Source organism: Biomphalaria glabrata, chromosome 7 (genome assembly GCF_947242115.1).
Source record: "Biomphalaria glabrata chromosome 7, xgBioGlab47.1, whole genome shotgun sequence".
Taxonomy (NCBI): Eukaryota; Metazoa; Mollusca; class Gastropoda; family Planorbidae; genus Biomphalaria; species Biomphalaria glabrata.
This window is the reverse complement of record NC_074717.1, coordinates 2,962,527-2,990,091: the sequence shown is the minus strand read 5'-3', so window position 1 is coordinate 2,990,091 and position 27,565 is coordinate 2,962,527. Positions and strand designations below refer to the sequence as shown.

Here is a 27,565-nt window from a genome sequence, read left to right as displayed (position 1 = left end):
GAAACTCGACCGGAAATCATTTAATGGTTGATCTTTGATTCAAATTAGAGTCAAATCTAGAGCATGTCAAAGTTCATAGTTATATTATTGTAGTATTTTTTCCATTTTTTTAGAAGAGCTAATAAATATGTGTTTTTTCTGTTCTGCATTAAATGTAGAATTAATTACCACAATAGCTACCGGAACACAGTTTGGGAAACACTCGATTAAGGGATGGCTTGTGTATACTGGGTCTTCCATATTGAGATTCTATGTGATACTGACTGTGTTACTGTTTGAGAAATCTTAGAAATACCGGTTACATTATAAATACATTAAAAATACATTAGAAATTCATTAGAAATACATTAGATAGACAGGACAAAAAAGATCATGTTGAATCACTCCTTTTATGATCTATAACACGAGAGACGTCACATGATCTATAACACGAGAGACACCACATGATCTATAACACGAGAGACGTCACATGATCTATAACACGAGAGACATTACATGATCTATAACACGAGAGACGTCACATGATCTATAACACGAGAGACACCACATGATCTATAACACGAGAGACACCACATGATCTATAACACGAGAGACATTACATGATCTATAACACGAGAGACGTCACATGATCTATAACACGAGAGACACCACATGATCTATAACACGAGAGACGTCACATGATCTATAACACGAGAGACGTCACATGATCTATAACACGAGAGACGTCACATGATCTATAACACGAGAGACGTCACATGATCTATAACACGAGAGACGTCACATGATCTATAACACGAGAGACGTCACATGATCTATAACACGAGAGACACCACATGATCTATAACACGAGAGACACCACATGATCTACAACACGAGAGACACCACATGATCTACAACACGAGAGACGCCACATGATCTATAACACGAGAGACACCACATGATCTATAACACGAGAGACGCCACATGATCTACAACACGAGAGACGCCACATGATCTACAACACGAGAGACGTCACATGATCTATAACACGAGAGACGTCACATGATCTATAACACGAGAGACATTACATGATCTATAACACGAGAGACATTACATGATCTATAACACGAGAGACATTACATGATCTATAACACGAGAGACGTCACATGATCTATAACACGAGAGACATTACATGATCTATAACACGAGAGACATTACATGATCTATAACACGAGAGACATTACATGATCTATAACACGAGAGACGTCACATGATCTATAACACGAGAGACATTACATGATCTATAACACGAGAGACATTACATGATCTATAACACGAGAGACGTTACATGATCTATAACACGAGAGACGTCACATGATCTATAACACGAGAGACGTCACATGATCTATAACACGAGAGACGTCACATGATATATAACACGAGAGACGTCACATGATCTATAACACGAGAGACGTCACATGATCTATAACACGAGAGACACCACATGATCTATAACACGAGAGACACCACATGATCTATAACACGAGAGACGTCACATGATCTATAACACGAGAGACATTACATGATCTATAACACGAGAGACATTACATGATCTATAACACGAGAGACGTCACATAATCTATAACACGAGAGACATTACATGATCTATAACACGAGAGACATTACATGATCTATAACACGAGAGACATTACATGATCTATAACACGAGAGACGTCACATGATCTATAACACGAGAGACACCACATGATCTATAACACGAGAGACATTACATGATCTATAACACGAGAGACGTTACATGATCTATAACACGAGAGACGTCACATGATCTATAACACGAGAGACGTCACATGATCTATAACACGAGAGACGTCACATGATCTATAACACGAGAGACACCACATGATCTATAACACGAGAGACACCACATGATCTATAACACGAGAGACGTCACATGATCTATAACACGAGAGACACCACATGATCTATAACACGAGAGACGCCACATGATCTATAACACGAGAGACGTCACATGATCTACAACACGTCACAGTTGGGCAAGTAGAAGCACTAGTTCCAGTTCAAGTTGACGTTCAAGTTCTCGTTCATGTTCACGCCGACTCTTATTTAATGCCTTTCTTGCATTCCATTTGGTAACAGCGGGGTGTTCTCCCCAGTAAGCTCCGGCGAAAAACTGTCCATTTTGAAGAGCTAATACTGAAAAAGTAAAAATCTCTTTTGAAACAGTGGCGAACTAATGTGCAAAACAGACATCAAACATAGACTACATGTGTGGGAAACCCTGTTGGGCCAAAACCAAAAACAAAAACAAAGCCAAAAACAAAGCCAAAAACAAAAGCCAAAAACAACAAATGACGTTAAGACCACAAACAAAGTGGAGAGAAAAAAATTAGAAAAAAATGTTTCTGAACTTTTTTCAATGCCGCTGTTTTCTAATGAGGCAGAAAGGGAAAAAACTGCGCCGGTGTCAAAGCGCGGGAATTCGGGAGAAGGCAGTCCGGTCTGACTTAGAAAAATGGGAAAAGGGTGAAGTGTTTGTGCCATCTCTTTTTTTAAAAAAAAAAACTTGTTGGTTATTGAAACTGACATTTGAAACTTCTGGAATTTAAGATATCCCAACAGTCCTTGTCCACCCATTTCCGTAAAGTTGTTATTGCCGGAAGTGGTAATGAATATCAGCACTCCACTGCATATTAAATGCTTCCGTTGACATTAGTCTCAAATAACCCCCCAACAACCAGTGAAATGTATGGCCTTCACCTGTGGCAAAGATATTCGGCCCAGCAGAACAGTTTTTTAATACAGGCGATAAACAGGCGCCTTAACCAGTAAACTTTGAGCTGCAGGCGCTCGTTTTTCTTGGTTGGCTGCCAATCTCTACTGTCTTGCATATATACACAAACATAGTAAAAGGCTTCGGGAGTCGACCTGAGGCCCTTAAGTTGTTTGCAGCACACTGCTACACCCTGGCAGAGCCTGTGAGTCCGCTGATTCCACACTCTATTGACACTTGCCAGTAATTTTGTTACGTCAGCTGCGAAGAGAGGGGGAACTGTTGTGTAGGCGACTGAAGGAAGCCTTATATATGCTAATGTGTACCTGACATAAGTTTGAGAAACTAAGGGCGGCTCGTCGTTGTGTAGATAGCCCTCGTTAACTGTCGTTCAAAGTAACAGATGAGCTTTACATCGTCTGCTCCCAAAGTAACAGATGAGCTTTACATCGTCTGCTCCCAAAGTAACAGATGAGCTTTACATCTTCTACTCACAATGTAACAGACGAGCTTTACATAGTCTGCTCCCAAAGTAACAGATGAGCTTTACATCGTCTGCTCTCAAAGTAACAGATGAGCTTTACATAGTCTGCTCCCAAAGTAACAGATGAGCTTTAAATCGTCTGCTCCCAAAGTAACGGATGAGCTCGACATAGTCTGCTCCCAAAGTAACAGATGAGCTTTACATCGTCTGCTCCCAAAGTAACAAATGAGCTTTACATAGTCTGCTCCCAAAGTAACAAATGAGCTTTACATAGTCTGCTCCCAAAGTAACAGATGAGCTTTACATCGTGTGCTCCCAAAGTAACAGATGAGCTTTACATCGTCTGCTCCCAAAGTTACAGATAAGCTTTAGATCGTCTGCTCCCAAAGTAACAGATAAGCTTTAGATCGTCTGCTCCCAAAGTAACATATGAGCTTTACATTATCTGCTCCCAAAGTAACAGACGAGCTTTACATCGTCTGCTCCCAAAGTAACAGATGAGCATTAAATCGTCTGCTCCCAAAGTCTTGCCATACATAGCTTTACATTATCTGCTCCCGAAGTAACAGATAAGCCTTACATTATCTGCTCCCGAAGTAACAGACGAGCTTTACATTATCTGCTCCCGAAGTAACAGATGAGCTTAACATTATCTGCTCCCGAAGTAACGGATGAGCTTAACATTATCTGCTCCCAAAGTAACAGATGAGCTTTACATTATCTGCTTCCGAAGTAACAGATGAGCATTAAATCGTCTGCTCCCAAAGTAACAGATGAGCATTAAATCGTCTGCTCCCAAAGTAACATAAGCTTTAAATCGTCTGCTCCCAAAGTAATAGATGAGATTTACATCGTCTGCTCCCAGAGTTCGCGTAGTATTAAATAAATACCTCATCCCACCTGTTCCAAATTTCCAAACAAATATTTAGGCATGTATTCGGGTGCTAGAACAAAGTCTATAATTAAAATTTGAGTTGTAAAAAAACACGAATACAATGATTTGAAACATAAGTTATAGTATAGGAATTTAATTTAAGTAAATCTGATGTCATCTGTCAATAACTGTACATTATACTAAATAGACAAATGTATTTTATTCGGATTGAGAGCTACATCAGCGCGTATTGATAACTGTGTATCTTATAAATTACAGACGTTAGTTCTAAAGAGAAGATAGAGATGATACAGATACAATAAAACATAAAAATCTATAATTATAATTTTCATATATCTCTTTTGAAAATGTGAACCATTAGTAAAAACATGTCAAAGTATGGTAGCTATATCAGACTAGTTTGAGATTATTTAGTACTTACCATCACGGCTCCTTTTCTCGTCTTCCTCTTCTTTAAGCAAGAAAAAAAAGATAATACAAAATGTTAATTGAAAAAAAATGAAAAGTTTTTAACGGTTTGAAAATAATAAAAGGGTAAAGTTTCCCTTTCAGACCTTGCTATCTATGGGGCAGATGGTAAAGGCCATCTGTTTCTTTAACGAGGGTGTCATGTGGCCAGCACAACGGCCAATCGCCTTTACTTTTCCCCCAACTAATGTCAGGTACCTATTAGAGCTGGATGGGCTCACATGCGCCTCAAGATCCCGAAATTATAAATCCCAGTCTTCACCAGGATTTGAACCTGAAATCTCCGCGCCTCGTTTTCAACGGTAAATGCAAGGTAAAATCCATCTTTAGCGGCCCTCGAAAGGGGAAAAGACGCTTTTAGTTTTGTGTGGAATGTCTGTCCGTTCGTCCGTCCGTCCGTCCCGTTTAGATATCGTTAACTAGAAAAGATAGTGAAAATCTAACTTCATAATATTTTAGACCATTCAAAGTTCTGATGCAACGGCTACTTTTTTCTTTTCCGAAAGCGAAAAATCTATTTTTTAAATCACTTACGCAAGCAGTTTTTTTCATAAAAAAATACATCACTTTTACAACTATTCACTATTAATAGTAACAAACAAGGGGGACTCTATAGTAGGGGAGATAGTTATTCACCATATTTTTAACACATTTATGCAACTGGTTGGAGAATATTTTTTTTTTTTTACATTTTTATTGCTAAGTTAAGTAGGTTCTGTAATACTAACTACTAAATAAAAAAAAACTTTAACTTTTTTTAAAGAGAAAAAATCTATCTAGTATACATATAAGTTGGACATAATTTCAATCAACAATTAATAAGTAGTTTTTTTCTATTTTCGCGTTAACCACATACGAACTGCAAGGGTATAGAACCCTTAACAAAATGGATTTTTTTTAACGGAAATGTAATTGTTGTATTTTGTTGTTTTTTTCAGGCTTTCAATAAGAGATTGACCCTTTATAGAACTATTAAATCAATTAGATAATCATTATAAGACATCAGTTAGGCCAGGTTCACATGTAACTTCACATTTACTTTCACCTATCCCTTGGTCTGCTGGACAGTTCGGACACTACACAAGATCTTTCTCCATTCTTCCTCTGCCATTTACCTTTCATTCTGGTATTCTTTCTGAAAATATTGAAACCTCGGTTGACCACTTCGGGGGGCCGATTTTGAGTTTGTGTTTCCACACAAACTCTCTTTGTTACCTTGTTTTGTTTTACGCCTGTAACGTTGAGGTCTCGGAAACTACGAAAAGTTTGGAAAATGCGATATTACCTTTATTCGTTTTCATGTGAACCGTGATCTTATAGAACAAATATTTTGATAACCCAATGAATGTAAGATTTGAATGTAAGAAAGTCCAAGAAAGAATGGAAAATCGATATAGAAAGAATGAGGAATTGGTATAGAAGATCATTGGCATCGATGTGCAAAATTAAAATTCAGCAAGTATCAGAGAGTATGCCTGACCATGAACAAACTGCTGCAGTCCGTCACAAAAGATGAAGTCATGATGATCGAAAACAAATGGTTGATGTCCTTAGAGAACAACAAAAAAAAAGCCGGAAAGGATGAATACAGCTATAACAGTAAATGGACACCGAGTAAGATTTCAAATGGAATTGGATAGTGGAGCTGATGTCAATACCATGAAGGAGAGACGCATCAATAAGAATCTAAATAAGAATCTAATGGAAAAGAAAACAAAATCTACTCATGTGAACTAAGGCTAAAAATGAACCCCATGGGAAAGCAAAAACTAAAGGTATAGCGATACCAGACAATCTAGTATGACTTTTAGTTAAAAAAAACAACAATCTATTAACGTCAGTAAAGATAGGTTTAAGAAAGTCCAAGAAAGAATGGAAAATCGATATAGAAAGAATGAGGAATTGGTATAGAAGTCGAAGAAAGAATGGAGAGTTGGTATAGAAGTCGAAGGAAGAATGGAGAGTTGGTATAGAAGTCGAAGAAAGAATGGAGAGTTGGTATAGAAGTCGAAGAAAGAATGGAGAGTTGGTATAGAAGTTGAAGAAAGAATGGAGAGTTGGTACAGAAGTCGAAGAAAGAATGGAGAGTTGGTATAGAAGTCGAAGAAAGAATGGAGAGTTGGTATAGAAGTTGAAGAAAGAATGGAGAGTTGGTATAGAAGTTGAAGAAAGAATGGAGAGTTGGTATAGAAGTCGAAGAAAGAATGGAGAGTTGGTATAGAAGTCAAAGAAAGAATGGAGAGTTGGTATAGAAGTCAAAGAAAGAATGGAGAGTTGGTATAGAAGTCGAAGAAAGAATGGAGAGTTGGTATAGAAGTCAAAGAAAGAATGGAGAGTTGGTATAGAAGTTGAAGAAAGAATGGAGAGTTGGTATAGAAGTCAAAGAAAGAATGGAGAGTTGGTATAGAAGTCGAAGAAAGAATGGAGAGTTGGTATAGAAGTTGAAGAAAGAATGGAGAGTTGGTATAGAAGTCGAAGAAAGAATGGAGAGTTGGTATAGAAGTTGAAGAAAGAATGGAGAGTTGGTATAGAAGTTGAAGAAAGAATGGAGAGTTGGTATAGAAGTCGAAGAAAGAATGGAGAGTTGGTATAGAAGTTGAAAAAAGAATGGAGAGTTGGTATAGAAGTCGAAGAAAGAATGGAGAGTTGGTATAGAAGTCAAAGAAAGAATGGAGAGTTGGTATAGAAGTTGAAGAAAGAATGGAGAGTTGGTATAGAAGTTGAAGAAAGAATGGAGAGTTGGTATAGAAGTTGAAGAAAGAATAGAGAGTTGGTATAGAAGTTGAAGAAAGAATGGAGAGTTGGTATAGAAGTCGAAGAAAGAATGGAGAGTTGGTATAGAAGTCAAAGAAAGAATGGAGAGTTGGTATAGAAGTTGAAGAAAGAATGGAGAGTTGGTATAGAAGTCAAAGAAAGAATGGAGAGTTGGTATAGAAGTCAAAGAAAGAATGGAGAGTTGGTATAGAAGTTGAAGAAAGAATGGAGAGTTGGTATAGAAGTCGAAGAAAGAATGGAGAGTTGGTATAGAAGTCGAAGAAAGAATGGAGAGTTGGTATAGAAGTCGAAGAAAGAATGGAGAGTTGGTATAGAAGTCGAAGAAAGAATGGAGAGTTGGTATAGAAGTTGAAGAAAGAATGGAGAGTTGGTATAGAAGTCGAAGAAAGAATGGAGAGTTGGTATAGAAGTCAAAGAAAGAATGGAGAGTTGGTATAGAAGTCAAAGAAAGAATGGAGAGTTGGTATAGAAGTCGAAGAAAGAATGGAGAGTTGGTATAGAAGTTGAAGAAAGAATGGAGAGTTGGTATAGAAGTCGAAGAAAGAATGGAGAGTTGGTATAGAAGTCGAAGAAAGAATGGAGAGTTGGTATAGAAGTCAAAGAAAGAATGGAGAGTTGGTATAGAAGTTGAAGAAAGAATGGAGAGTTGGTATAGAAGTCGAAGAAAGAATGGAGAGTTGGTATAGAAGTCAAAGAAAGAATGGAGAGTTGGTATAGAAGTCGAAGAAAGAATGGAGAGTTGGTATAGAAGTTGAAGAAAGAATGGAGAGTTGGTATAGAAGTCGAAGAAAGAATGGAGAGTTGGTATAGAAGTCAAAGAAAGAATGGAGAGTTGGTATAGAAGTCGAAGAAAGAATGGAGAGTTGGTATAGAAGTCGAAGAAAGAATGGAGAGTTGGATTAAAAGTAGACTTATATATGGGAATTGGTATAGGTGTGGGAAACAAAATAGGGGAATTGGTATAGAAGTAAAAAAAAAAAATGGGATGTTGGTTTATTTCCGGGATCTTTAGGGCGTCTCTTAGTCCACACAGCTCTAATGTGTCCCTTTATTAATTGGGGAAAAGTAAGGTGGTTGGTCGCTGTGCTGGCCACATGACACCGTTAACTGTTGCACACATAAACAGTTGACCTTTACATGGATTGTAAGATCTGAAAGGGAAACTACAACTAAATCCCAATCATTTCTTTAGACGATCAGTTTTATACAGCCAACCAATTCCTTAAGACAATCAGTTCATACAACCCATCCGTTTCTTTACACTATCAGTTTCATATAAACCACTCATTTCTTTACACTATCAGTTTCATATAAACCACTCATTTCTTTACACTATCAGTTTCATATAAACCACTCATTTCTTTAGACTAGCAGTTGCTGGCTAAAGAAAAACAATTGTCCATTACGAAAGCCCCATTTCTGATCCCCCCCACGCGCTAGATTTACTTCGGCAGCGTGTCTGCTATAACAAGACAAAATCCATTTAATTTTATTTCTACTATTGTCAATCTTTGACCCCATTGAATGCCTCCAGTTACCATATTACAATTTTTTAGCATGTGAATTTCGATAAAGACAATTAACTAAGTAACACACACATCCATTGAAATGCTATTAGTGTTTACTTTTTATTTTGACCGTATCTAAACTTGAGCGAAAAATGAAAATACAATGTAACGTAAGGTAGAGTCCAAAGTAGTGAAATAACAAAGTAGTGAAATAACAAAGTAGTGAAATAACAAAGTAGTGAATTAACAAAAGTAGTGAAATAACAAAAGTAGTGAAATAACAAAGTAGTGAAATAACAAAAGTAGTGAAATAACAAAGTAGTGAAATAACAAAGTAGTGAAATAACAAAAGTAGTGAAATAACAAAGTAGTGAAATAACAAAAGTAGTGAAATAACAAAGTAGTGAAATAACAAATAGTGAAATAACAAAGTAGTGAAATAACAAAGTAGTGAAATAACAAAGTAGTGAAATAACAAAGTAGTGAAATAACAAAGTAGTGAAATAACAAAGTAGTGAAATAACAAAGTAGTGAAATAACAAAGTAGTGAAATAACAAAGTAGTGAAATAACAAAGTAGTGAAATAACAAAGTAGTGAAATAACAAAGTAGTGAAATAACAAAGTAGTGAAATAACAAAGTAGTGAAATAACAAAGTAGTGAAATAACAAAGTAGTGAAATAACAAAGTAGTGAAATAACAAAGTAGTGAAATATGAAACAAAGAAAGAAAATATTCTTAAAAAACACCGAAGTCTTATTTTTGAGCTATTAGCATTTAAACTTTGTTTGACATGGATGTGTTTAGGAAAAAGTAACTATAAAATATACAAAGGTTTAAATTACATCTTAAGTATTTTGTTGTTGTTTTTTTTAATTACTTCTTATCTGACAAAACCGCTTTTCTTATGGAGCACTTAAAAGATACGGCTATAAAAAGCGTGTGTACGAAATTTCATGCCAAACCGTAAGGCTGCTGCTCATTTCTTTTGATAGATAAATGAAATAATCAATAATGGGTGCCCTTTCACACTTATCATATAAATAAATCGAAATATGTCACGGCTTGATGAGCATTGCTAAATAAGATGTACGTTCTCTCAGTCAGCAACTGCCACTAGGGTCATGGCGGAAAAGAACAACTTTATCTTCTTGAGCGAGTGCACTTTTGCGCACCATCTCACCGGACGTAGAAAACTATTTTAAGATAAAGCATACCTTCTTTTTGTCTTTGTAGCTCCCTTTGTCTAGCCTTTTCTCTCTCTGCAAACACTAAAGAGATAGTATAAAAGATGATTAAGTATAAGAAAGAAACCAACTCTGTAAGGGTAAAAACCTTTTTTAGCTTTAGATTTATGTATCTGACATTGAAGAAAAATCGTTTCTCGCTACATCGGTCTATTGAGTTCAAGAAAATCTTTCTGTGTCCGAAACATCTTCAACTTCGGTTATGATTTCTGACAAAAGCAAACGTGAAGTCAGGTAGATTAGAAAAGAATGGTGAAGTTTCGTCCGCATGTGCAAATGTTCTTCCCCCGAAAATTATGTTATTATCTGTTTGTCAGGATCAATGTCATTTTGTTTTATAAAGAGCAGATACAATTGCCTATTGGAAGTTATAGTATGAAGAATGGATTTTTCCCGGCAACATTTGATCCTGATATTGAAGTTTTTCATTGCTTTGTGTAATTTATATATAGCAGTGTCTTGGTTATAAATTATATGATGAGTTTCAATGAATTTTGGTAACCAAAATTGTAGTAAATTGGAGCACCATATGTACAGAGTTAACAAATATTTTTTCAAAGATACCTTACACTTTTTCGACAAAAAAAAACTGAACCAATTTTCTCTCATAGAGCCCATGCTGCTGTAGTTTCTAGAGGTTTGTATGAGACGTCTTTAAGATCGCCTTTACTTCTAGCCCTAACCCTTACCTTTACAATAATGGGCGATCTGAAGGCACACCTCGGACGTTCTAGTTATGTCGGTCTCCTAGCTTCAACACTTAGAACCTTATTACAAATAATGTACTGGTTTTTTTTTTTCAATTCTTGATTCAACTATTGAACTAAAACCTTACCGTTAATTAATCGACATAATCTTTTCTTGATGTTATTTTATGCGAGATTCATTTTCAAGTGTGTACCATAATGGGAATATTAACTTCAATAACATGGACCATTTCGTCACTACGTCACCATAAAGATAATATCTATGATTAGCAATGGCCTAACGCTGCGTTTACATTAATTAAAATTGTTCAAAAATATTTACGATTCCACACTGGTCTTCAACATCTATCATTGAAAGACAATAAAAAAATTTATGTTCCAATTGAAAAAAAAACTTTTGTAGAATTTTATGCTTGAACGTTTGATTTTTTATAAAATTCCACATTTTCGAAGGCCTTGGGTGATACCTTGCAAATCGTCTATCGAACCTTAAGGGGGCTGTGATCCACAGGTTGATAACCCCTGGCTTAAGAATGTATCAGTTTTTTGTTTATCTTTGATTTTAAAAAAGTTGTTAATAGACCCCAGTCCATTATTTGATTTTTTTATAATCTTCAAATACAAAAACAAAATCCAATACAATCCTCAGAAAGACACAAAGATAAAGGCACATGCCTCGTTCCGTATGCTAGGACAAATTTGTACAAAAGCTCCTTCTTCCCTAGTGCTATTTCAGCATGGAATGGATTGCCTTAGCCAGCCAGGAAAAAAAATGGACTTTGCAAAATTTATGTCATTGATTAACATATATGACTAGATTGACATAGGATTACGCGTCGGACGTACTTAAGTAAGTAACGTCTGTATTTGTATAAGATAAGTGTATAAGATAAGGTGAATGAGTCTGTGTAACTATTTCCATTTCTATAAAATGTGTTGCTTTTATTTGTTTTAGCATATATAAACAACAGAATTAAATCTTTCAACTATATATAGGTATGCAAAGAAGCAACATAGAAATAAAACATATTTAACGGTTTAGTAAAGGAATCACACTATATCAAGCTAATTGAATACATACCTCTGCCTTCTACTTCTGCACAAAAGAAATATTCAAAAATATATGATTACAGCAGTACATACGTTTGTAAGGGCGTCGGTGATGGAAAAAAAAAGCTGTGTTATATTTTTTTTTTACTTACATCACGTTTACAAAAATTGATGTTTAAAAATGCGATTGTATCATATTTTGGTGAACAAAATTGTTCTGAAATCCATCCTCTGATGGACGAGAGGGCATAAGCTTGTGAAGTAAGTTGAATATAAATTGTTAAATGTTTGGCATCTTCTTATTTCTTTTCATTATTATCATTGAAAACAATTTAAATTGCAAACTATTAACTCTTTCTCTCCTAACTGACGATACCAGCGTTGATTCCACCAGAATGTGGTAAATAATTACGTAGAGAAAGAGTTAAATTTGTGTACAAGATGGTTGCCGGAAGCTTTGAATTGTCTTTACCAGAAAGGATAAAGATTTAACAATATCTGATTTGAGATTGAGACTCCATTTCTCGTATAACGAGTCTAATAATATTCTCAATATTGACAAGCTAATGGATAGCTGCATCAGATTATTGACCAAGTTTTTTTATTCTAAAATCCTCTTTTGACTTTCACTTCACCATCCCAAATTAGATGGTTACTTTATACAGTTAAATACTTCACATTAAGTACATGTTTGGAAATATTTGGAAATGTGATGTATAAAGACAATAACAATAGTATTCAAACAATCTGAATTAAAAGACATTATACAGTTACCTAGCATATTTTGTGAATACAAGCTTTATATTTATATATAATACGGCTTGTCTTCGAGTCCGAAGAACCGAATGCAGTATTTCCCCAGCTGTGTTTGGATGTTGCCATGGAGATGGAAACACAAAATTATACCTGCAGCCATCTGCTGTCCACAGCCGTCAGACTACTAAGCAACAGTGGTAAATTTTTGGCCCAAAGAATAGTCTTCGCGTTGGAAACTCATCAATATGCTAAGCCTGGTTGCCTTACAATGTTTAATGCTGTATGCTCTAGTTATAAATAATAACTAAGTTGAACAGAATGAACAATTAAAAGATCAGTTACATTTAGTAAGTGTAGATTATATTGAATAGAAATATGAATTTCATTTATTTGCTAGCTCAATTTAAAAACAATATAAACAAAAATTAATAACTGTATAGCCGTTTTTCGTCCAATAGAGGCCAGGCAACTTTCCAAAAAAACAAAAAAAAACTTTACAAATGTCTATGAGACTTTTATCTCTTTTTGAAATATGAACATTTGGTTATAAGTGCTGAATAGTTTAATGAACATATCGCACTATTATATGCCAATTTAATACATACCCTGTCGTCTGGCTTCTGCACAAAGATAATTTGAATAAGAAATATTATAGCAATATTTGTATATGTATTCCATTTAGAATGATAAATACATTTTATATTAATAAATTAATTAAAAAAAAACGAATAGAAATGTTTTAGCTAGAAGTGGGGGGGGGGGGGGGGGCTCATGCAACTTTTACTACAAGATCTATACAAATATCTAAGTGTTGAAATGTCACTTTGAAATGTGTACTAGTTTGGTAGACCTATCCCACTATCTTACAACTAATTTAATACATAACTTCACGAAAGAATTCTGTACAAAAGATATAATGTTACAGCAATTAACATGTTTTTTAACGTTAGCCGTCTCAGAAAAAAAACAAAGTTAGATTAATGGCATAGGTAGTAACACGTTTAGATCTATAGTGAGAATGCGATTTATTTATTATTTTTTCAAAGTTTTCAACAACCATATAAAAGTTTTCCTTTTTTAGACCTTGCGATCTATAGAGCAGATGATGTCAAGAAGCTAATTTGTTTCAACAGCTCTATGAGTGTTCTGGAATGGAACGACTAATGAACGGAGACGAGGGACAGAAGTTTGAAAACTGATTTAAATATATAAGTATTGATTGTTTGGCGTCTGATTGTTTCTTTAAACAAGATGGCAGTCTGAAGCTTTGGATTGTCTTTATTATTGTTATTATTATTATTATAGCTTTTATATAGTGCTACTTTCATGCTTTCTCATTTGTGGACCAGTGGACAGGGGGTATCTAGGAGTTGGTTTTCCGAGCTGCCTTTAGGCGCTCAGTAAACGCAACTCTGCCCGAGTCGGGTGTCGAACCTTGACCCCCTTCTAGGTAGCCAAGCCAAGCGCACTTTGCCTCTCGACCACGCTTCCCACCAGTTATTGTAGAATAAGATCTAATTACATTTCTTTTAAGTTTGAATCTCAATTCTTCTTAATGTGCACTGTAACCTTCCTTTTTACTATCAGCAAGCTAAAAGGCAACCCCTCCACCAAATTATTTACAGTGATTATCTTTTTAAATTATTTTTCAATTTTCACTCGAGTATCCCAAGACATGGTCATAGTTAGGATTTACGCTACTTGTATATGAAAAGTTCCTATCTAGTTCAGACCTACACATTGTACGTATATTGTTAAGTTATTATACGCGTTGAAACTGTTATTAAGAGAGACAGACGTTTGTCAAGTTAGTTTAATATATATTTTCAAATTGTTTGACATCTACTTTATTTTAGCACAAGATAGCCGCCTAAAGCTTTGTATTTGCTTTGATATTGGGACTGCATTTCTCGTATAATGAGCCTTGGAGCATTCTATTGCTGTTGAGTGCTGGGACAAGTCCCAAAAAGCCCGTGGAGTCTGGGAACGCATGAGGCGCCCTGACCGCACTTCCCCGTGGTGGAGGCTGTCCAGGCCTGAGCAAGCTATTATAGCACAGTGCAGGACAGGCCATTGTCCTGTTGGCTCATATTTCTCGCGCTATGGCCAAATTTTGATTCACGGTGACCCCGCTGCGGGGAAGAAGAGGAAACCGTGCCTCATATTCTGTTTGACTGCCCCAGACTTGCTGATCTCCGTCTCGACAGGTCTGGGAAACCAAAAATTCTCGACCTGTATGGTGACATGTATGCACTACGCAAGACAGCAGGGTTTCTGTCCAGGGCTTTTGCAAGAGAGGATTTGAGCCTCTCAAGCCCTCACTCTAATGGAGTTTGATGATGATGATGATGATTGCTGTTGAAGCTGCTCTTAAGAATTATATTTGCGGTTAACAATCAGACTTGTTCCGGAGAGTCTAGAAGAAAAAAAAACTCAAAAATAAAACTAAAGCCATCTGCTGTCCACAGCCATCTCAAGCAACTGAGATACTATGGTAAATATCTGGCCTATGAGTGGTTTCGTCTTTGCAATTCAAATTGCACTATAGAGTGTGATAGGTAAGGCCGTATGCTTTACAGTGTCTTATTTAACTTATGAAATAAAGTTTAACTTATGGTCTTTAGGTCTGTGATTATTTAATAACTATACATTGTACTGGATATAGATTTAGATTGAAAGCTAGATTGTATATAAATAAATTAATCTTTATCAATGTATAGTAGTTGTAGTAAGTCGTTCAGTAAAGTCCAAGCCACTTTACAAAAAGACATGTACTAATTAAAGAGTGTAACTCTTGTTCAAATGGGAAATTAGGTAAAAATATGTCACAATTTGTTAGACATTTAACAATATAGCAAAATAATTCAATACATACCTTTTTGTCTTAATTCTGCACAAAAGAAAATTTTAAATAAAACAATGTATTAATTAACTATAGCAGCACAATTTTTTAAATTACTTTATCAGTAACGGCTTTATGTTTGACAAATATCGCTTTAGAGATCTAAAAATCTACAAAATGCTGGTAAAAAAATGGAATGTTATGATATTTTGTTCAGAGTTTGTTTTCCATCAGAGTTTGTGACTTGTAATGGTGGCTAACCCTAATTGTGTGCTTGAGGTGATAATCGTCTCCATATCGTCCCATTCTTTTTTGTTCTTGTCTGTTTCTAGTTATACACTTATGGGTAGTACAGAAAGGGTGGGGGGTGGAGAGAGAGTTTGGTTAAGAAGTAGGGATAGTCCCGAGTGTCACTAATTAAAATTTCGCTACAGCTGCAAATTATTCAATTTTTTCAAAGCTTAATATGATTATGATTTGTTTTGTATTTAAAGTATGTAAAGGTCGCTTTTCGAATTAGGAATTCACTTAGAGTTTCTGAATTACCAAACCAAGACTGACATCTTTTCAGTCTATGGCCTATGGTGATTCTAACAGAACTTCAGGACCTCTCGGTGTCTTGCTGAAATAATGTTAATGAATGACATCAATTCTGCACCATTTGTCTCATTCATTAGTGGCAGCACTCTAGACAAATAAAAAGTTGATACCAAATTCGCATTATTATTTTTTTTTACTGCCTGTGATCTCCGATGACGGAACATCCAAAGAAAAAGAAATTAGATAGTCATTTCTAGGTTTTCATATTTGTTAGAATCAGACGTCAGCAGAATTAGCGGAACAAATGCTCCAGGTAATTTTTTTTTTAAATCCCCATTTATCCTTAATTAAATTGCAAGGCTTAAGCTATGATAGTGCTTCCAACATGACTGGATACTAAAATGGCATTAGGGTACTGTTTCATCAGAAGAAGCCGCTCGCGCATTTAGAAATAGATGCACTGGTTTCTTACATTGCTACTTAAAAGGGCAGAAAACTGTTAGTAAATAAATATTCGATCTATTTACTGTTAAATATCGGACGTAGAACTCGATACTAGTTTGTATCAATGCTTCAAAGTTTGACACCTAGAAGTGTTTTAGGAATGTCAATGTGTAGAATGGGAACTACAGCTCATAAAACTTTTTCTTTATATATTTGAAACCCAGTTACCTCGTTTAATTCTGTTTAAAAATGGACTAACATTGACTTTGAATTCATGTTGGAGTCAATCGTAAAAAGATTATTAAGAAGCTACTCTAATGCATTAGAATGGTCAAATGTACCGATACATTCACATTATTCCATTGTTTTGTCATACATTGTATTTGTCTTATTGGGGGAGGGGCCCACCAATATATTCTTGAATCCGGGCATCTTGCTACGCCACTGACTTCATACATACACACATGACTTATTATAATAGTTGCTTACCTAAATTCAATTTAGCTTCCAATTCTTCCATTTCTTTCTTCTTTTTTTCAGCTATATACATATCTCGTTTATACTTTTGGGAAATCCAATCGAAGTCTTTCATTTGATTGGCTTCAATTTTTGCGTACACATCTGTGTATAGAAACAGAAGTAGAGTCTTTCTTTAAAGATGAAATAAAAAAAAAAAACAGAGACATTTACTTTTTTTCTGATAAGTGGCTGAAACAATATTTGACAATGCAAAGTTGATTAGGGTACCTGTTTTTTTTTTCAAACTTGTGCCTGTAAGAACAAATGGTTTTGTTTGTTTTCTATCAATGTCTAAATCTCTCTCTCTCTCTCTCTCTCTCTCTCTCTCTCTCTCTATATATATATATATATATATATATATATATATATATATATATATATATATATATATATATATATATATATATATATACATAAAGTAGATAGTAAGGGTTGTGAATGTTTGTTTGTTTGTTTTACATGTTTCGAGTTGAAGATAATTTACTTCCTAGTCCAAACCTCCCGCAGGACGACGGGGGATGGGAGCGGGCAGGGTTTGAACCCGGGACTATCTGAACGACAGTCCAGCGTGCTAACCACACGACCAGGCAGCCATCCATGTAAGTTTCCTTGTGATTTCATCCACAGTCACTTCATCCCCTTGTCATTTCATCACCATGTCATTTCATCCCCAGTCACTTCATCCCCTTGTCATTTCATCCCCTTGTCATTTCATCCTATAGACATTTCATCCCCTTGTCATTTCATCCCCTTGACATTTCATCCCCTTGTCATTTCATCCCCTTGACATTTCATCCCCTTGTCATTTCATCCCCTTGTCATTTCATCCCCAGTCACTTCATCCCCTTGTCACTTCATCCCCTTGTCACTTCATCCCCTTGTCACTTCATCCCCTTGTCATTTCATCCCCTTGTCATTTCATCCCCTTGTCACTTCATCCCCAGTCACTTCATCCCCTTGTCATTTCATCCCCTTGTCACTTCATCCCCTTGTCACTTCATCCCCAGTCACTTCATCCCCTTGTCATTTCATCCTATAGACATTTCATCCCCTTGTCATTTCATCCCCTTGTCATTTCATCCCCTTGTCACTTCATCCCCAGTCACTTCATCCCCTTGTCATTTCATCCCCTTGTCACTTCATCCCCAGTCACTTCATCCCCTTGTCATTTCATCCCCTTGTCATTTCATCCTCTTGTCATTTCATTTCCTTGACATTCATCCCCTTGTCATTTCATCCCCAGTCACTTCATCCCCAGTCATTTCATCCCCAGTCACTTTATCCCCGGTCACTTCATCCCCTTGTCATTTCATCCCCAGTTACTTCATCCCCAGTCACTTCATCCCCTTGTCATTTTATCCTCTTATCATTTCATCCCCAGTCACTTCATCCCCAGTCACTTCATCCCCTTGTCATTTCATCCTCTTGTCATTTCATCCCCAGTCACTTCATCCCCAGTCATTTCATCCCCAGTCACTTCATCCCCAGTCACTTCATCCCCTTGTCATTTTATCCTCTTATCATTTCATCCCCTTGTCATTTCATCCCCTTGTCATTTCATCCCCAGTCATTTCATCCCCAGTCATTTCATCCCCTTGTCATTTCATCCCCAGTCATTTCATCCCCAGTCACTTCATCTCCTTGTCATTTCATCCTCTTTTCATTTCATCCCCAGTCACTTCATCCTCTTGACATTTCATCCCCAGTCATTTCATCCCCAGTCATTTCATCCTCTTGACATTTCATCCCCTTGACATTTCATCTCTTGTCATTTCATCCCCTTGTCATTTCATCCCCTTGTCATTTCATCCCCTTGTCATTTCATCCCCTTGTCATTTCATCCTCTTGTCATTTCATTACCTTGACATTTCATCCCCAGTCACTTCATCCCCAGTCACTTCATCCCCAGTCACTTCATCCCCTTGTCATTTCATCCCCTTGTCATTTCATCCCCTTGTCATTTTATCCCCTTGTCATTTCATCCCCTTGTCATTTCATCCCCTTGTCATTTCATCCCCTTGTCATTTCATCCCCTTGTCATTTCATCCCCAGTCACTTCATCCCCAGTCACTTCATCCCCAGTCATTTCATCCCCTTGTCATTTCATCCCCTTGTCATTTCATCCCCTTGTCATTTCATCCCCTTGTCATTTCATCCCCTTGTCATTTCATCCCAAGTCACTTCATCCCCTTGTCATTTCATCCCCAGTCACTTCATCCCCTTGTCATTTCATCCCCAGTCACTTCATCCCCAGTAACTTCATCCTTGAGATGTTGTAGTTCCTTGAAATGTTGTAGTTCCTTGAGATGTCGCAGTTCCTTGAAATGTTGTAGTTCCTTGAAATGTTGTATTACCTTGAGATGCTGTAGTTCCTTGAGAAGTAGTTACTTGAGATGTAGTTCCTTGAAACATTACAGGTCCATGGGTTGTTATGAGTCAACAGTTTAATGCTATCAGTACAAAGTTATATCAGTATTAAGTTCTGTCAATATAAAGTTGTCTAAGTATCTGTTGTAGTAGATGTATAAAGGTAAAGTTGGAACAGTAAAACTACAGTCTAACTAAGAAACATTAGTTTGTGGTTTTATTACTTCATAGAATTTGCAAGAATTTGAATTTTAAATCAATTTAATGCTGAATTGAGAATCAATGAATTGTTTGAACTCAAATAAAAAAAATACAAAAGTTTCTTCTGTGTGTTTTAATCACGTGATTTCCCCGGCAAAAGAGTCTGTTTGCGCCGACAACTAAAGGAGCAGTGGTTGAACCCTTTGGGTTCCTATTCTTAGTTTTGTGTGAAAACAAAATTTCGCTTTTAATTTTTTGGTTAAACTTTGGCTGATTATAAATAATAATACTTTGTTTTATTGAGCGCTGTTAACAGACGCAATGTAGGCTCAAGGCGCTCCAGTAACACTACAGACCTCAACACGAGACGCTAAAATTACAAACTAATCTAAAAAAAAGTTTTGATGGACAAACCAACATGTTTTATACATACCCTCTAATCTTTTTTCTGAAAAACAAAATGCATATAAATTTGTTAATTATTAGATATACATCGGTATTTATCGTTTTTAATAATGGGAACAGCCGCTTTAGCGTTATGTTATGTTTTGTTTTCAGTCTGTAAAGTGTCAAAGTCAAAGAAGTAAAGTTTCAAGATTGCTATCTATAGGGCAGATGATGATATGCTATCTATAGGGCAGATGATGATATGCTATCTATAGGGCAGATGATGATATGCTATCTATAGGGCAGATGATGATATGCTATCTATAGGGCAGATGATGATATGCTATCTATAGGGCAGATGATGATATGCTATCTATAGGGCAGATGATGATATGCTATCTATAGGGCAGATGATGATATGCTATCTATAGGGCAGATGATGATATGCTATCTATAGGGTAGATGATGACAAGGTTTTCTGTTTCTGTGGCTCACGGCTAACGTGGGTGTCATGTGGCCAGCACAACTTATCTCAGGTACCCATTATAGCTGGTGGACTCAGTGGCGCCCAAGGATCCCGAAATTAAAAATCCCAGTTTACTCCAGGATTCGAACCCGGATCACCCGGTTTGGAAGCCAAGTGCTTTATTGCTCGGCTGCCACGTCTACTCTGTTTAGATATGAAATTTGAAGCTCTGCTTTTGATGTGGAATGAAAATTTATTCATTTCTACAATAATACAAAAAATAAAAGTAACTGTTTTACAGTAAATGAAATGGCTCTTTCCTGTTGTGCGTATCACAGAATAAATCATTATTAAATTAGCAAAGAAAATATACATTCACGAATAATTTTTCACTTAAAAATGACATCAGGAAGTTGGATTTCATTGAGTGATTTCATGGGGAAGAAAGAGCAGCAACTCGCATCTTATCTTATATAATAAAGACGTTACTTCAAAAAAAGAAGATGATTACATCCTACGCGTCATGCATTTAGTCATGCATATTAACCAATGAATTAAATTCTGCCAAGTCACTGGTTTTCCTGGCTAGCTCAGGTAATCCATTCCATGCTCTAATAGCACTAAGGAAGAAGGAGTATTTGTACAAATTTGTCCTAGCATATGGGACGAGGAATGTGCCTTTATCTTTGTGTCTTTCTGAGTATTTTATTAAATTTTGTTTTTGTATTTGAAGATTATGGTTCAGTGTTTTAATGTATAATTGATACTTTACTTTTGAGTCTTCTGTCCTGAAGAATTTTGTAAATTTAGTGATTGCGGTTTCTTAGAAAAATGTCCTCATTTAATGTTAGCGAAAAAACTTTGGTGATGTTTTATCACTCCCACATCTGCCTGGAATGGCTATTTGGACACTAAAAATAAAATAAACTCCAGAAAATCCTAAATGCTGCTGGTAAAGTCATTGGCAAAAACAAAACCCCCTTTGGACAGCTTGTTTGATAAAAACATTCATAAGAAAGCTAAAAAGGTTCTAGAAATAAAAAATCACCCTCTGGGTCAGTATTTTGTGATTTTATCCACCAAAAAAAGAGATACAAGACACCGATAGCAAAGACAAACAGACACAAAAACTCTTTTGGACCCCTGGTAATCAAATCACCAAATAAAATTTAACGATCTGATATAAACTTTTCATGTGTAAACTATGAGTGTGTCTGGTGTGAATGTATATTTTGTTTTCTATAGTTATCATGCTTTATTTGGTGAAAGACAATTTCCATATGGATAGTAAAGATTTATGATTATTATTCAAACAGCAACTTACTTTCCACAAGCTCTTTCGTCATTTTCTCCACCAATTGATTTATTTCATAGTTCAGTGATCTATATTTCCGGTGATCTAGTATAGCATCTTTATATCCTTCGATGTTATGCTGTGCGAATTTCAAATCCGCCAGTTCCTCGTCTAGCCATTGCATTTCCGTCGCATACAATTTTTGTTGACACCCATCGGTCCTATGAGCTAATGATAGAAGCAAGTAAATACTGTTATAATAATGTGATTGAAAAGATTCTTTATTTAAATAACTCACATTTAAATGAGCCAGACTCAACTCCAGCGCATGCTGATGGCAGGGGCGTAGCTATGAATCTTCTATTGTTTGGGGGTCCCGGGGGACTTGACCTCTTTTGGGTCCCTGCATTTTGCGTAATATTTAATTTAAATAAAAAAAAACCACTCAAGTGGTGGCCCGGGGGGATTTTCAAATTCTCCCCCTCCCACCTTAGCTACGCCACTGGCTGATGGGAACCATTAGAAAAAGTCATGTTAATTATTGTCTTCTCGTCAATAAAAAAAAAATATTTAAAAAAATGCAAGATGCTTTCTCATAGTCTGAATTAAAAAACAAGGTTACAAAGACAGTTTGTGTGAAAACACAAACTCAAAAAACGGCCCCCAAAGTGGTCCACTTAGAGTCTTCACCAGGATTCGAACACGGAACTTCCGGTTCCAAGTGCTTTAACCCTCAGCCACAGCTTCTGCATATATTCATTTAGCGTACACTTATATTTTTTTTTTAAATAATAATTATTAACCTTATCCATACATTCAAAATTAATAACATGTTACATGTAATAAAGAGAAACTAAAAAAGATTTTTCTTCTAACAAAATTAGATAGATTGGCAACAGGAAAAAAAAATTCTTGATCTACTTTAAGCTACAATGGACCTCATTCACCAATCGTAAACAAACAACATTTAGTCACGTGATCTTATTGCTTAAACAATGGAAAAAAAACTGTCACGTGACAACCATCATGAATTAAACATGAGATCGTGAATTATATAGAAGATATAGAGCGCCACGTGGCTAAATGTTGTTTGTTTACGGTTGGTGAATGAGGTCCATTGTGTACACATGACTGCAAGACTTTCACCTTGCAAATAATGATGAATATCCCCTAGTGTAGGCCCCTATAATGAGGATATGTCTCAATTGTGTGTGTGGAAAGTAGTTCGTTATTTTTGAAACTATTAAAACGAAGTTCGTATCAGAATTCTTTTTGAAAAAATAACACTTGAATCTATTCTATTCAATAAGTTAATTAATACATGGAAAATATATTTTATAATGATTCATTGACACTTTTACCATCGTTACCTTAGATGCTAATTTTTTTTTTGTACCAATGCTCGAATCTATGAATGAGGCATGAGTTATTAATGAAGAATTCCATGACCTTTTTTTTAAAAAAAAGTTACCTCCCCTGAAGTTTTTCATTGAAAAGTGGTGTAATTTTTTTTTTAAAAAATCTGCTTGCATTTCAAAAACTAGATGGTTCACTTTCGGAAAAGAAAAAAAATTTGCCTTTGCATTAGAACTTTGAATGATCTGAAATATCAAGATGTCCGATTTTCATTTTATCTTCTAGTTTCTCAGATCTAAGCGGAACGGACGGACATACGGACAGATAGGCCACACAAAACTAATAGCGTCTTTTCCCCATTCGGGAGCCGCTACAAATACATTTTTTTTCATTTGTTAGATAGACTACTACATCGTCTGGTGTGTAGGGAGTCCCTGCTAATCAGAGCCTATTCATGATGAAAATAAACCTATAAGCATCACATATCTCTTTCTCTCTCTCTCCCTGCATTGTTGTGGACTTGCGGGTGTGATTTCGAGACGAGGGACGTAATGCTGTAAAGCTCTCAACGATAGGTAGCGACTTGAAAAGAGACAGATGAAGAAACAACAGAAGAGATCTATAATGTAACTGAATATTTTGAAACCGATGTACCTGCTAATAGTACCTCAATCTACCAGACAGATCAATCAATCAACCAGACAGATCAATTAATCAAACAGAAAGATCTATCAATCAACCAGACAGATCAATCAATCAGACAACTCAGTCAATCAACCAGAAAGATCAACCGATCAACCAGACAGATCTATCAATCGATCAGACAGATCAATCAATCATACAGATCAAACAATCATCCTGACAGATCTATCAATCGACCAGACAGATCAATCAATCATACAGATCAAACAATCATCCTGACAGATCTATCAATCGACCAGACAGATCAATCAATCATACAGATCAGACAATCATCCTGACAGATCTATCAATCGACCAGACAGATCAATCAATCATACAGATCAAACAATCATCCTGACAGATCTATCAATCGACCAGACAGATCAATCAATCATACAGATCAAACAATCATCCTGACAGATCTATCAATCGACCAGACAGATCAATGAATCATACAGATCAAACAATCAACCTGACAGATCTATCAATCGACCAGACAGATCAATCAATCATACAGATCAAACAATCATCCTGACAGATCAAGACAACGTGTCTGCGTCCAATCCTATGGACCGTAAAGACCTCCGTCTACATAGGCCAGTGACTACGATAAGAACTTAAAGAATGAAAGCCGGAAGACCATCCCTGATGCGTTACCCATGATGCCACTATGTGAATTTGTGAATATGGGTCCCAACAAAGGCAGAGACAGAGAAGACATTGCATGAAGAGGGAACTCAAATCTTGATAACTTGCAACTCATGCGGCGCCTCGAATGAAGATACCTGCAAATGTATGACAGAAGAGATACCTGCATATGTGTGACAGAGGAGATACCTGCAAATGTATGACAGAAGAGATACCTGCATATGTGTGACAGAGGAGATACCTGCAAATGTGTGGCAAAAGAGATACCTGCAAATTTGTGGCAGAAGTGATACCTGCAAATGTGTGGCAGAAGTGATACCTGCAAATGTTTGGCAAAAGAGATACCTGCAAATTTGTGGTAGAAGTGATACCTGCAAATGTGTGGCAGAAGTGATACCTGCAAATGTTTGGCAAAAGAGATACCTGCAAATTTGTGGCAGAAGTGATACCTACAAATGTGTGACAGAGGAGATACCTGATAACTGCAAATATATGGCATAAAAGATACCTGCAAATGTGTGACAGAGGAGATACCTGATACCTGCAAATATATGGCATAAAAGATACCTGCAAATGTGTGGCAGAGGAGATACCTGATATCTGCAAATAGATGGCAGAGAATAAACCAGCAATCTGACTGGCTGACTTCCTGTGGGATCATAAATCTCTTACAAAACGTTCAATAAAAAGGTCGTGGCATCTCAGAGCTACGCCCCTGGGAACTCTAACAGTGACGGCCACTAACTCCCTGTGGGTTTGGTTTCTGGCGTCATTAGGGAAGCAAAGCGAAAGCGGCATTGCTCCAAGAGAAGAGTGGCCAGCTGATGGGGGAGAAAGCTGACGCCCGCTGGGCACAGCGTAGAAACCTTCGTGGGGAGTACGCAGAAATCATAACAAACTTACCAAAATACATAATGAAAGGAAACAGGAGTAACACACTTCGGGCTGTCATTTTGGAGATGTGATTCAACTTTGTCGACTTGAATCTGTGTGGTGTCTGAAACGGGCTGTCTTTAAATACACGTTATGTGTTCTGGGGTTTACACACATAAGCTAGATACTTGTTTATTTCAATGTCAGTCAGCGTATTTGAAGGTAATTCCTCGTCACCAAGAAATACATGTGTGTGCGATACAGCAAGCACTGGCTATGTGTGTGAGGAGATTTTCTGTTGTGTTGTTTGTGATTGTGTCTAAACTGTTACTGTTGTAATACCAGTTTCGAATTAGCCGTTGTAGACAAACTGAATTTCTATTTGTTTGGACCGATAAATAAATCTAATTTAACCGTATAAAAGGCCTTGCTTTTCTTGTCAAGAGATAGAGAATAAAGTAGTCTTTTGTAAATAGAGACATGCGCACTTGAGTAATAAAACAAATAGCGACGTGGCACCATGGGCGTAGAAAGAATTTTTTTTTGGATTCCCCCCTGTTAATATATATATATATATGTATGTGTGTGTGTGTGTGTACATAATTAATCTTTAGAAACTACATTCTGACCCTTCATGCTTTCGGAAGACGTTTATTGTACCCTAGAATAGGTTCTTCCTGGAGTTAGTGGAAATATTGTAGACTACCCGCCCTTGCCAGCAAGGGGGTCTAGGGGAGTGCTGGGAGCTCACACAGCGCGGGGCAGAGCCCGCCGCCAAGCACTATTTCCGGTACTGAAAGCCAACAAAATGCATATTCTGAGGTATCTACAGTGCATTATCCTGCTATTAAAAGCTTTTATTTCAAAAAGCTAATGTGCTATTCTTACTGAGTTACATCCTCCCGCACCGTTCGGCACATTGGGCAACAAGCTGTTTCCACAAAAATCTGTCACTGGCAATGTCTGAAGCCTCTTCCCACCTGCTCTGAGGACCTCCATGAAAGTGAGGCGCCAAGTTGTACTTAGGATGTCCTTGATTGCGCTTTCCTCGTAATGGCATCCATGTCATCGCAACTCTTATTATGCGTAATTCCTTTAATCAGACACATGTCCATCAAACATCATGCGACGCTCTGTCACAACCTTACTGAGGGGTCGACTTCCAGTTCGGCAAAGAATTTCCTTGATTGAGACCCGATCTCTATAACTGAATCCTAAAATCCGTCTTAGCCATCTTTGTTGAGCCACATTTAGTCTTTTTCAATTTTGGTAGATGACTATACACTGTACTTTATTAATGGAGCCCAGCCACTGGTAGAAATTTGTAACCTCTCTTGGCGTTAGGTAACTGTAGTTTGCTTTAGATTTTATTTCGAAAAGGGAAGTTTTATCGTCAAAATCATCTGTTTGGGGGGGGGGGGGGTTAAACTAAAAAAAACAACTCTGGAATTTTTTTTTTACAAATTCAAAACCCCCTTAGCTAAGCTCATAGAATTTAGTGACTGTAGTTTGCTTTAAAATAATATTGAAGAGAGAGGTTTTCAGCCTCAAAACTCTCTGTAGGGGGATTTTAAACTCAAAGCCACCTGGAGGGGTTTTAGACTTTAAAAAAGCCCTCTGCAGGAGTGGGGGGGGGGTTAACCTCAAAACCCCTCTTGGCTTGGCTCAGAATTTTTAGTGTGTAATTTGCTTTTTTTTTTTTATATTGAAGAGGTATTTTTTAGCATCAAACCACGCTGAAAAAGTGAGGGGGGGGGGGGTAAACTCAAAACCCCCTTTATGTATGCTCATAGCATTTTGAGTGAGTATTTTGCTTTTTTTAAAATATATATTGAAGAGGTATTTTTGGGCTTCAAACACGCTGGAGAGGGTTTAAACTCAAAACTCTCTTTGGCGACACTCATAGAATTTTGAGTATTTTGCTTTTTTTATATGAAAAAGGTGAAGGGGGGTTTTAAACACAAAAGCCCTCTTGGCTACGCTCATAGAATCTGGTGACTGAAAAATGAAGTCATATATTGAAGAGGGGGTTTTAACATCAAAATCTTCATTAGCTATACTCTTGGAATTTGGGGATTTTCGTTTGCGTAAATGTTTTTTTGTGTTTTGTTTTATAGAATAGGGGGGGGGGGATTCAACTGCAAAACCCCCAGGTAGGAAGTTTTAAACTCAAAACCCCCTTGGCTGCGCTGGCACAAGTGATGGTTTAGTATTAAAACCTAAAATAAACAAAAATCAAAGCAAAAAATCTGTCACTAAACTCCGAC

General features: G+C 36.6%; 1 protein-coding gene across 2 annotated transcripts; it reads right to left on the bottom strand.

Moving 5' to 3' along the window:
• On the bottom strand, positions 1-25,633 carry LOC129927430 (uncharacterized). 2 transcript variants are annotated; one of them, XM_056036540.1, is made up of 10 exons: positions 25,329-25,633; positions 21,771-21,968; positions 20,027-20,041; positions 16,996-17,127; positions 15,556-15,570; positions 13,286-13,300; positions 11,956-11,970; positions 10,138-10,191; positions 4,592-4,621; positions 1-2,214 (listed from the first exon to the last, which is right to left on the bottom strand). In XM_056036540.1, exons 1-10 carry the CDS (start codon positions 25,375-25,377, stop codon positions 2,045-2,047), a joined length of 693 nt encoding a protein of 230 aa, XP_055892515.1. In that variant the 5' UTR covers positions 25,378-25,633; the 3' UTR covers positions 1-2,044. The 2 variants fall into 2 exon arrangements, with proteins under 2 accessions (XP_055892515.1, XP_055892516.1); XM_056036541.1 differs by lacking the exon at positions 20,027-20,041.
• Positions 25,634-27,565: the final 1,932 nt, after the last annotated feature.